The following is a 12,709-nucleotide window of genomic DNA, read 5'->3' as shown; positions in this document are numbered from 1 at the left end:
ATAAAGTGGAAAACTTATGTGGACCGTTGAATGAAATGGTAAAAAAATATGCGCGCGCGTTCTTAATTAAAAATACATCACGTTTGGACTAATAAACGTATTGTGGCACAATGAGGTAATGTTATTTTTATATAATAAATTGTAGTATTAAGTATAAATAAATGTAAGAATGTAACAGGTTTCCAATAAAAAATTCTACACTATATATATATGCCACAGTGTTGTCTTATCACGAGCCTAGTGTCCTCTTCACCACACACAGTGACGTATTTAATCACAAAATCAATTGGTATAAAAAAAATTAAATAAAGAAGATACTTTTTGCAATATTTAGATGACAAATAAGCACATTTTCCCTCAATGTCCGTTACTGTAAACGCTTACAGGCAGGGAAGTAGCTACAATAAATAATATAATTATATATGAATACTATAATTTAAATAATATAGTGTTTTTGCGTTACAGTAATAAAAAGTAAATTAATCAAAGGCAATGGTCTGCCGTAATGTGGATTTGTTGTTTGTGGATGCGTGTCACGTGTGTCATTGACCATCACTTCAACCAGATGAATTTGTGTAGAATGTGATGCAAGTGCGACCTCTAGTGTAAAATAAACATAGACTCATCGACATCGTGTGTTTTATTCTCAGATTAGTGCATAATCATGTGCACATTTAAAATATACTCAAGATTATACAAGAGGTTGCTATTACTATATCTTATAAGGATTATTACAATCTTCCTATAATAGTATTTAATGTTGACATGAGTTAAATTTTATGATAATTGCTGTGATTCGATGCCATTCAGTGACATATTCATTGAGAGATAATCTGATTAGGCCATAATTATAATTATTTCACATTAAGAAAGGAAGTTCTCTATACTGACCAAAATAGTCCCCATCAGTCTATATCTGCTTCCATTTGTCATACACAATTGTAATTCAAATATCGGAAAGTTCATGCAACATCTTTTCAGGGACTGTCCGTGTGCAATCGCTATTCATAATTATCTATAATAATACTTATTTTATAAAATTATCTAAAAACTGTGAAATTAAAAAACCCTAATGTAGTACTTCTAATTTCCTGTGGTCAATGACATCCACACATTGTAGTAGTGATGTAGTCTTATCATTTTCTGGATATACATCTGATTCCAGTCGGGCTTTATGCCTGTTTTCCTGTGTGTCCCTCAGGTAGAAGCACATCCACGGTGAAGCTGACCTTCTTTGAATGGATCACACTGTAAGTGTTGTCAAATCGAACCACATCTATAGAGAAAAAAAGGATTGTTTTAAGCATAAATAATGAACCTGTGGCAGACAGCTCAACTTGTTGGCAAATTCATGCTTTTATCATCATTCAGTTGCTCTGAATAATATAAAGAACTCAAATGTAAAATTCAAAACAAACATACAGATGCCTGGTTCTTCACAGGTGTAGGATCCATCCTCTGGAACTAGATGGGCATTGTAACGCTCGGTAGGCAGTATTTCCTGCATGGCTTCCACTTTATTTGACTCATTCCCTTTTGTCTTCAGGTAAATTCCAAAACCGATATCAGACCCTTCGCTTGCAAACTGCCATCTAGATTGAGAAAAAACAATGATGACGACTGGTTATGGTAAGAATGGAATAGTATAACTCTATATATGGAGTGTATTGCATGCTATCACTCTTAAAGGAGCTGTATGTAAGATTGTGGCCAAAACTAGTACTGCAATCACTGTCAAATTACTGTAGAGTGGTGTATCCCCTCCCCCTCCTCCCTGACTCGAGGTTGCCAGATAGGCTGCAGGATCCAGCAGGAATGTGACGAGCTGCAGCTGTGGTAACTACAGCAGAGCTGGCAACCCGGATGCCGCAACACTACTGACTTCGTGATTGGTAGATAGGTGGAGGGTGGAGCATCAGACCAAAACACAACATGACAACATCAACATCAGTTGAGGGCTGCAACTGCACTTTTTAAATGACAATATCCTGGCCAGACTACTGTTGTCAGTGATATAAGTATTTGTAGTGAACATGATTTCTTAATGTCTAGTGACATTTCAGGGCCATTTTATGATTAATTTAAATGAATTTCTTACATACAGCTCCTTTAAAACAAATTCCAAAGCGAGGTTTTCACAGCGATGCCATAGAATAACCATTTTAGGTTTCCCTATAGAACCTTTCAGTGAACAGTTCTTAAAAGAACCATTTTTTTCTTAGTGTGAAAAACATTAAAAAAATCTAAAGAACCCTTTTCCACTATAACGAACCCTTTGTGGAATGCAAAGGTTCCATGGATGTTAAAGGCATAGATATCCATAATAAAGGCTAGATGTCTCGTCCGCGCTGCTGGCCAATGGAGGTCGACGTCCGCACCTGGTGGCCATCTTGTCACAGGCAGCTCGCTCACTCGTAACATTGTCTTTTAATGGTGCATGTACCATGTTTGTTATAAACGTCAGAGATGTAGTTATGACACTGCATACTTATGAATAATAAGTGTATCAATAAATAATCAGCCACGTTAAAAACGTTTGTAAGAAACCAATTCGTTTGTAAATCCATCAAGATTTCAACGAGATAAGAGTATTTGTGTTTGTGCTGATCACTCCTCTTACATCAGGTACCACCACAGAGCCCGCCAGAAAGCTTGCCCGTGACAAGATGGCCGCCGAGACTCCGCCGTAAGACATCTAGCCTTTATTATGGATATCTATGGTTAAAGGTACACTATGTAACTTTAGGCCCTCTAGCGGTTAAAAAACAAAACTGCATGCATTTTGCGGAAGAACGTTGTGCTTCGCCTCTGCATGATTGTGCGGATGAATATGACCAGGGCTTGACATTAACACCCGCCAACCCGTGTGTGTATTTCAGCAGTGGCGTGTAACGCAGTCACTCCTACTAGCCACTTTGGCAGGTTGAATTTAATATATAATACATACATTTTTCAATTGTAGTCTTTTAAAAAGGAATCTGAAATAATAAATTAAGTGTTGCCAAAAATATCGATTTTTCGATACATATCGATACTGAAATATCTAAAATGCTTCCCATACTCATTTTCCACAGAATAGATACACAATACCATCTGCGCCTTTTCTCTCTCTTATCTCTCCGACACCGAGAGACACACAAACCCGCCTCTCCTCACTCAATCGATTCATTTACTCTGGATGAATATTGTTGGTGTTACAGGGCTTCAATCTCGGCATGGGATTGCGTATAATTTTACTTATTCCCACAGATTTTGTGCTCACACCCAAAGTGCGCTTACATAAAGCCGCCTCTCAGTAGTAAACTGTTTTTTTTTTACACTGATTATTGCACTTAAACAGTCAAATACACAAAATAATGCCAAAATGCAGGTCTTGGTGAGTATTCACGTAAACACAGTCAGTTATGTTTTAAGTGAACGTAAACAGTTGAGAAAGAAAACGCATGTGTAACAGTATAATGGATCCGTGCATCAGGTTTTAAAGTGACAGCAGCCTAATATTCCTGCTGCCAAATTATGAGATGATATAAAAAAATATCTATGGTCGTTTTTCCCCATGGTATCAATGTCAAAATTGTGGCCAGTGAAAATACTGAGTGGCTAGTAACTTTGGAAAACCACTAGCCACAGTGGCTGGTAAGCAGACTCGTCTCTTCTGTTTTTCTTAAAACGGGTGATTCCTCGGAGGTTTGAGATTTAGCTGCTCCACTTCAACCTTTCTCGCTCGTTGTGTCTAACCAACTCACACACGCGTCAGAGTAGCCAGTCTATTTTTCAGATATGACGAGACGAATTAGAGACACAATTACCCGCGAAAACCATCCTGTCAGGTCTAAAATATAAAAACTTATAACTAGGCTTACCGAATCAGGGCAAGACAAAACACGTTTTGGAAGAGGGATTGATGATGTATTGACTAATTTAACAAAAAAGTTACATAGTGCACCTTTAAAGGTTCGTTGAGGAACAATAGAGGAACAATAGCCTTTATTTTTTAAGGGGGCGTTAACACGGAACGCATTTTCCATTCCACTGCGCTACTTTCCAGTATTTTTCTATGTAAACACAAAATAGTTCAGAAAATAAGTTCAACTTTTAAAAGACGTGTCTCGAGACCTTGCGTTTTTTCCCCATTCCTCTGCCCGCGTCTGGCGTTTTTCAAAACAAAAACACATTTTGTGTGAACCAGCCCTAAGAGTATATTGTGCACAACAGCTATGCATAACTATTAGCACTGAAACATGGTACTTACCGTAGCAAGCAGTTTGGAAAGAGCACCTCATAATCTAGCTGGTATGAAGAGCCACGGCTAATGGTGACGCACTGGTCATACTGCACTTTGACAGAGTCTCGTACATAGTAGGACTTTGGCACTACACCACCATAATGTAACTGGGAGGAAGAGTCAAATGGGTAAAGACAACTAAATATCGGTGTACAGTACCATTCAAATGTTTGAGGTCAGTAAGATTTTTAATGTTTCTAAAAAAGTCTCTAATGCTCACCAAGGCTGCGTTTATTTGATCAAAAATATAGCAAAAACAGTAATATTGTGAAATATTATTACGATTTTAAATAACTGTTTGCTATTTGAATATATTTAAAAAACTTAATTTATTCCTGTGATACGAAGCTGAATTTCAGTATCATCACGATCACTCCATTGTGTCACATGATCCCTATTATTAGAAAATCATTCAGAAAAATTTCTAATGATTAACAATGTTGAAAAAGACCAGCATTTGTTTGAAATAGAAATATTTTGTAACAATATTTACTGTTACTTTTGGGCAATTGAATGCATGAATGAAAGTATTGATTTATTTTAAAACGGTAGTGTACGTGAATCTCCTGTTGGCTATAAATCTCACCATGGTCTTACAGAGAGGGTTTCCATCAGGATCAGTCATGGAGCCTCCATAAACCACAGGTAACTGATCTGCATCCACATAGTTCCTCAACACCTCTTTCCAGTTGGCTGGAAAGTGGAGATCAAAAGAGAAATTCCCATTCGTGAGGTGTCATTCATGCAGGATCAGTAACACATCGCAGTTAATCATAATCATGTTTGCCTTAACAAACAGTAGTTAGACAGCTTACAACCCAGCACAGCAATCTTCTGCCTTGTTTCCTCACGCAAGAAGTGTTTGACCAAGTTGTATGCAATAGGGAAGAGTTTGGGGGCTGTAGAAAGGAGAATTAAAGCATTCAAATATTTAAAAACTGTTTAACAGCATCAGTGATGTGATTTTACTGGTGCAACAATGACTCACCTTTGATTAAAAGCACCTTTTTTAGGCTCTCGGGATAATTCTCTTCATGCATAGTCAGAATCTGCAATGAAGACATAGCAAGAAAAGGCAAAAATAATATACCGGTTTCACAATATTATCATTTTAGCTTGACAAGGGTGGAAACAGATTATTAACATCTAAAATGCTTCCCATACTCATTTTCCACAGAATAGATACACAATACCATCTGCGCCTTTTCTCTCTCTTATCTCTCCGACAGCGAGAGACACACAAACCCGCCTCTCCTCACTCAATCGATTCATTTGCTCTGGATGAATATTGTTGGTGTTACAGGGCTTCAATTCTGGCATGGGATTGCGTATAATTTTACTAATTCCCGCAGATTTTGGATCTTAGTAAGGGAAGATGCATTACTTAATTTGTCACAATGACACTGGGAGGCATGTGTAACAAATTATTAAAATAATAATTTCTGATTAATTTATTTTGCCTTTTTGCCACTTTATTAGACAAGTAAATAACACGAGATGGATTCAAGTGCACACACACCAAAGCTCTTTAGTTTCCCAAATGACGCATAATATGCACTATGTACTCAACCATGCAGTGTATGAATTGTATATATAGCCTATGTTATTTTGTCATTCAACATCAGAGTCTGATCGCCCCTCCCCCTCTGCTATACTTAAAGGGATAGTTCACCCAAAAATTCGGTCATCATTTCCTCACCCTCAAGTTGTTCATAAACCTGTATGAGTTTCTTTCTTCTGTTGAACACAAAAGAAGATATTTTAAAGTATGTTTGTAACCAGACAGTTGACGGTAGCCATTGACTTCCGTAGTATTATTTTTCCTAATATGGAAGTCAATGGCTACCGTCAACTGTCTGATTACCAACAGAAGAAAGTAACTCATACATGTTTATGAACAACTTAAAGGGGTCATATAAGGCCATTTTTGTACAAGTTAATATGAATGTTTAGGGTCTAAATGAAAACTTTGTAATATACTTTTATTAAAACTTCTCATTAGTATTTTAAGAAAACACAAATTTTACCTGGTCAAAAACAGCTCTGTTTTCAGCACGCCATTTCTGATTTGCCCACGTCACAGTGTGGGTAGGTCTTAGGGGTGGGGTCGGGAGAAGGGCATCATTTTCATTGCATGATTTATAAACACCCACCAGTGTGAAAACACCCGCAAATTTAGAAATACCCACTTTTGTTCCGCAGAGACCTCCTACTCCTCTGTTCTGCTGGCGTTTTGATACAACGCACGTGGAGTGTTGCCTTGACAACAGTTGAGGGTATATTTTGGAGAGAGAATGGCAGCGGGAGTCTCTGAGGACACATCTGTGCAATCGTATCAGTTTGAACCGGAGTCGGACCCGAAACAAGATGACGGCCACAAAGAAGTTAAGACAATTAAGGCTCGAACAGGACGTTTCTGAATGGTTGTTTAACGTAATGTAACTTTGATCTATTTTTGTATGTACTGGCAGGGTAACGGTAGAGAAGTGAGGTACGAACGCTATATGTTTACTGTTCATTGACAGATTGACGTTACAACTAATGGTCATGAAAAACTTTTTTTCGCGATTTGCAAAGATTAATATAAAGGTTAATAAAACTTTACACTTACTTCTTCTGGAGATGCAGAGGGAACATAAATAGTTGCCACCGATTCTTTTTTCAGGAGCAAAACCAGCTTTATACTGATCCTCGTTTATAAAGCAGTCTAGTAAGAAAAGATTCGCGCAAACATGAATGCATTGACGTTGCTCGTGGGGAATATTCCCTTTGAAAACAAAACTCAGCCACTGCGTCTTCAGCGGTTCGGGTTTAGGAACATCAAAATGACTGTGTTCGCTATTACACCCAAGAACAGAACACCACAATCGCTTAGATGCCATTCTGCTCCAGCGTATCAACAATGGCGGACTATGATGACAGCTCGCTCAGGGCGGGTCTGTGTTGAAACGCTGCTGTCAATCAACAATCGTGGGAGGGGCTTCTGAGGGCTTCTGTTTAACAAAAACACTGGATGGATTTTTTATCATTATATGATGGTTGTGTACAGGCACTGCCAACACACATTTCAGTACAATCAACTTGTAAAAGTGCATGTACCATTATATGACCCCTTTGAGGGTGAGTAAATGATGACAGATTTTTACATTTTTGGGTGAACTATCCCTTTAACGCTGCGACAGTTGAGTGCATGAAGAGTCCAGCATCTTTTCTGTTAAATAAGTGCATCATCCATTTTTCAGTGTTAACACACTACTTGCACAAACGGCATAGAATAGTGCATAAGTACGCAAATTGAGATGCACTTTATGTTTCCGAACAAAACCACAGTGATAAAAAATTATATATAGAAATGTTATACGTTTGTGTCTTATCATTGGGCTTCAAAGTGACCGAGCTCTACTGAAAGCATCATGTTCCTACCTCACCGTACAACTCAACAGCTGGCTTCCAGAGATGTTTCATGCCAAGCCCTTCACAGTCATAAATGATGGTGATTGAGTCAATGTGTTTGTCAAGCTGATGAAAAAAATCACCCAAAAACAACAGTAAACAATTACAAACATCAACACTGCAGCAAATTAATGTGAAGGTTCAGATAATAAAATATCTGACATTCAAAATTAATGTCAGTTTTTGCACAGCAAAAAAAAAAAGAAAGAAATTTTTGTTTTCTTTTTCAGTACAAATATCTAAACATTCTTAAATCAAGATAGATTTGCCAGAGAAGCAAAATGACAGATACAGAGTCTTGCTTTCTGCAAAAAACTATTAAAATTAAACGAGTTTATGCTTAAAACAAGAAAAAAAATCTTCCAATTAGGTCCGAAAAATAATAATATTTTATTAAGTTTATTTTTCTGACCTCACTGTAAAAAACTATTTTGATGATTTATCACAACATTTTTATGTGGTTCAAATAACGTAATATTTTGAGTTTCCAATTTCCTCCATTGTATTAACTTATATTTTTTTATTTTGATGAACTTACATTTTTTAGGCAACTAGGTTACTAAATGTCTTTTTAGTTAAATTTTGTTAACATTGCTTCTGGTTACTGTGTCTGTGCAATCATTCTTGGGCTCTTGGGATTCCTATGGAGTCTTGTTGCATTTATTTACATTTCTCACACAACGGAGACTCCTTTGTATAATAACATCCCAGGATAGCCAAAAGAACCAGTAGCACCTCAATGCAGTACATGAGATCCACGGGGAGGAGTCGGATCAAGATCCAAGGGGTGGAGATGGGTAGGATTAGGGGTGGGTTTAGGGATTAGGGGTGGGTTTAGGGATCAGGGGGCGGAGATGGGTAGGTTTAGGTATATGTAAGGTGGGAGGAGTTGGATCTGGATCCGACTCCTCCCCGTGGATTTCATGTACCATCTCAAAAGAACAGTGAGAGATGAATCAGTGTGGACGGCATCTAGCTGTGAATTCTGCGAATGCACCATCTGGCCCTCACCATCACTCGTATGGTTTTGTGTTAGGGAAAAAAAATACTATGGAAGTCATTGGGTGCTGCAAACTGTCTGGTTACCAACATTCTTCAAAGTATCTTATTTTGTGTTCAGAAGATGAGATCCTGAAACGACGCTGGAGATGGATTGGCCACAACATCACCAGGCAAGCGCTCACTTGGAATCCCCAAGGCAAAAGGAAAAGAGGAAGGCCAAGAAATATGTGGCGTCGAGATCTGGCAGCTGATACCAAAGAACTTGGATACACCTGGAGCCAGCTGGAGAGAAAAGCCCAAGACAGGGATGCCTGGAGAGCTCTTGTTGGCGGCCTATGCCCCAGGAGGGGTAGCAGGCATAAGTAAGTAAGTTTTGTGTTCAACAGAAGAGAGAAACTCATACAGGTTTGGAACAACTTGTGAGTGAGTAAATGATGACAAAAATGTAATTTTTGGGTGAACTATCTCTCTAACAGAAATGATCCAAGATGTTGACCATTGACAGATATTTTGTTTTAAGCATAAACACACTTAATTGTGATACATTTTTCATAAAATAAATCATTTTGGTTCTCAAGTAAGTGTATCTTGATTTAAGAATGTTTAGATATTTGAACTTTTTTTTCACCAGTTTGGCATGTATTCTTAATTCTTAGTCATTTGGTCTTTATTTGACTGATGGTACCTTTTTAGACTGCTTCTCACACTCTTGTCGTAGAAGTTCAGCATCCCTGACTTTGGTTCTAAGGCAGTCTTGTTTGCTAGCCGACAGTAAGAGGCCCTTCGGATCAAGAGGGCCGATGATATCGTACCAGATTGGACTTCCTTCACGATCATAGCCACACATTCCACCTGCCACATAGCGCTCGATGACCTGGACAGAGAACAATATATGTGTGTTAAGCAGGGCACTTTTCATTCTGAACTTATGGTAAATACCGTATTTTAGCTGTACTGTACTGATATACCTCAGGTGGCCTCCAGTCGTCAATGATCATGTCTACTTTCATATGCTTGCGAAACTCCAGATGCTGGAATACAAAGTGATTTGTGTAAGCCAAATGAGAAAAACTTTATATAATTCTGGGGTTTAATTTGGTTCCTCTAATGTTTTTTTCAAAGTGGCCTCCAGGGGCTGTTTAAATGAACATTTTGTCATCGTTTACTCATCCTCAAGTTCTTCCAAACCTGTATGAATTTCTGGTAACACTTTAGTTTAGGGTCCAATTCTCACTATCAACTAGTTGCTTATCAGCATGCATATTACTAGGATATTGGCTGTTTATTAGTACTCTTAAAGCACATATTAATGCATTATTCTGCATGAACATATTCTACATCCCTTAACCCACCCAATACCTAAACCTTACAACTACCTTATTAACTATTAATAAGCAGTAATAAGGAGTTTATTGAGGCAAAAGTTGTAGTTAATAGTGAGAATTTAATCTAAAGTGAGACTAAATTTTTTCTTCTGCTGAAAAGAAGATATTTTGAAGAATGTCGGTAACCATTGTTTATGTGAATTATCACTATTTCCTAAGTGATATTATAACTGCTTTCTTTTAAAAAAATATATTTTCAAGTTTCATTTATTCCTGTGAGGACAAAGCTGATTTTTAGCAGCAGTGTCACATGATCCTTCATCCTGATTTGCTGCATTTTTTATTATTATTTTAAATGTTGAAAAGAACAGAACGGTAATTTTACTTACCGTATTATATATCATTGAAACGTTTGGGGTCAGCAGGATTGTTTAAAAGAAATTAATAGGCCTAAATTTATTTAGCAGGATACATTAAATTGGCCAAAAGTGTCAATAAAATATATTTACTGTATAATGTCACAAAAGATTTATACTGTATATCCAAACAGACAGGTTATGAGTTAAGATGTTTCTGTAATACAGACCCAGGTGTTTGTGTTATTACCTTTCTAAGCATTGCCTCAGCCTTTGGGACATTGAAGCTTCTAGCTGCAAACAAGATATAAGACCAAACTTTAAAATCTATGTATGCTGCATTATTCTACAATCTTGATTCTTTGTTATTTACTTTGTAAGAAAATGCAAGAGAGAGAGAGAGGAGAGAGAGAGAGAGAGAGAGAGAGAGAGAGAGAGAGAGAGAGAGAGAGAGAGAGAGAGAGAGAGAGAGAAGAGAGAGAGAGAGAGAGAGAGAGAGAGAGAGAAGAGAGAGATAGAGAGAGAGAGAGAGAGAGAGAGAGAGAGAGAGAGAGATGAGAGAGAGAGAGAGAGAGAGACAGTACATATAGCTTTTTCCTAGATGAGGACTGTAGAATATTATACAATAATGTATGTAAAGAGAGCAAATAATTCTGCAACGTTCAAAAATCACAGGTAAAGAGAGATAAATATTGACATAAATTCACAAGAATGTAACCTTGAACCTCCCTCTCAAAACGTAAAGTCAGCAGATGGTTTTGGGATGTTCTATCTCAACAGAAAATATTGATTTCTAGATAAAACTGGTTAAGATAAAGCAATCGGTAAAGACAAACTAAATAAATCTTAGAAATAACCCTGTGTTTTTTTCATGGAAGAGTACTTGCATATATCGTCCTCCATATAATCACAAGTGTTTCCTGAAGATTATTGTTGATCTGGCATTGTGTTAATCAACAGAGGTCATAAGGTCATCCGATATGACCACGCAGTCAGAGATCATTTAGTTAAAAGCAGGTCTCCGCTATATTCATATTAAAGTTCACCTGAATCAAACTCCCAGAAAAGTAAATGTTACGAGATCCATGTTGTTTGCGTTATTATATCTTGATTAAAAATAAATCTGTCCTCACCTCTTAGCCACCGGAGAAGGTAATGGTCGGTTTGATTGGACAGTTGATCAAACACATCTGCTATTTTCTCCCGAAACTGACCAAACAAATGACATTGAAATATAATAACTTTTTTTTGACATGCAGGGTTAACTCTGAAGATTAGTTTTGTATGCAATATACATTTTTTATATAATGATAACACTACTGTTCAAAGGTGAAACTGTACTGATTCAGTGAAAACAGTAATTGCGAAATATCATTGCAATTAAAAATTGTCATAATATTACTATAATGTTGTAATAATGCACCTTAAAATGTAATTTATTCCTGTGATCAAAGCTGAATTTTCAGAATCATTACTCCAGTCTTCAGTGTCACATGATCCTTCAGAAATCAGTCTAATATGATGATTTTCTGCTCAAGAAACATTTCTTATTATTATGAAAACTGTGATACCTTTTTTTCAGGATTCTTTGATGAATGAAAAGTTCAAAAGAACAGCATTTATTTGACACAAATCTTTTATAATAACATAAATGTCTTTACTGTCACTTTAATTCAACCAATTGAATGCGTCATTGCTGCATACAATTATTAATTTCTTTTAAAGAAATCTTACTAGCCCCAACCTTTTGAACGGTAGTGTATCATATATTATAGGCTATTCAATCTGACATGTAAGAGATGGTGTGTTTTAAACGAAATTATGACTGACACTCAAAATACTAAGTGAAAATATCTTGAAATTCAGGAATAAAAATGTTAAAACAAATAGATTTTGTGCATTTACTTGCCTGTGCTAAAGCCTCGGTTTGTTTGGGACTGAGGTCTCCTACTCGTCCGCTCATGTTGTCATCATCAATATCGCTCGTGCATTGAGTTCTCGAGCTCGTGCACCTGTTATTTATACCCGGTCACGAGAGGCGCACGTCGCTAAGGTAATGAATGCAAGATACATTGTCATTCTGAAACAATCCATAGAAAAAAATCCTTGATATTACTCTGCAATCATGCACTATAGCCAGCAGTTGATTCAACAGACAGACTGCTTTCAAACAGAAAATGATAAGTTGCTTCTTTGAATAATTATTTACCGTAATTCCCTCAAAGATAATCAAATACACTTATTTACGTGTTCTAATAGGCTACAGCAGTGTTTCTCAAACTTTTTCT

At 37.0% G+C, this 12,709-nt stretch overlaps 1 protein-coding gene across 1 annotated transcript; it reads right to left on the bottom strand.

Annotated features, from left to right (window-relative positions):
* Window positions 1-802: 802 nt before the first annotated feature.
* sec14l7 (SEC14-like lipid binding 7) lies at window positions 803-12,465 on the bottom strand. Its single transcript, XM_056261463.1, has 12 exons — window positions 12,331-12,465; window positions 11,555-11,630; window positions 10,672-10,715; window positions 9,709-9,771; window positions 9,426-9,614; window positions 7,709-7,804; window positions 5,274-5,334; window positions 5,101-5,184; window positions 4,872-4,978; window positions 4,253-4,392; window positions 1,423-1,592; window positions 803-1,276 (listed from the first exon to the last, which is right to left on the bottom strand). Exons 1-12 carry the CDS (start codon window positions 12,382-12,384, stop codon window positions 1,173-1,175), a joined length of 1,188 nt encoding a protein of 395 aa, XP_056117438.1. The 5' UTR covers window positions 12,385-12,465; the 3' UTR covers window positions 803-1,172.
* Window positions 12,466-12,709: the final 244 nt, after the last annotated feature.

The sequence above is a fragment of the Rhinichthys klamathensis genome, unplaced genomic scaffold (assembly GCF_029890125.1).
Source record: "Rhinichthys klamathensis goyatoka isolate OS25496 unplaced genomic scaffold, OSU_Roscu_1.1 h1tg000183l_1, whole genome shotgun sequence".
In the NCBI taxonomy this organism is placed as follows: domain Eukaryota; kingdom Metazoa; phylum Chordata; class Actinopteri; order Cypriniformes; family Leuciscidae; genus Rhinichthys; species Rhinichthys klamathensis.
This window is presented reverse-complemented; position numbering and strand designations above follow the sequence as displayed.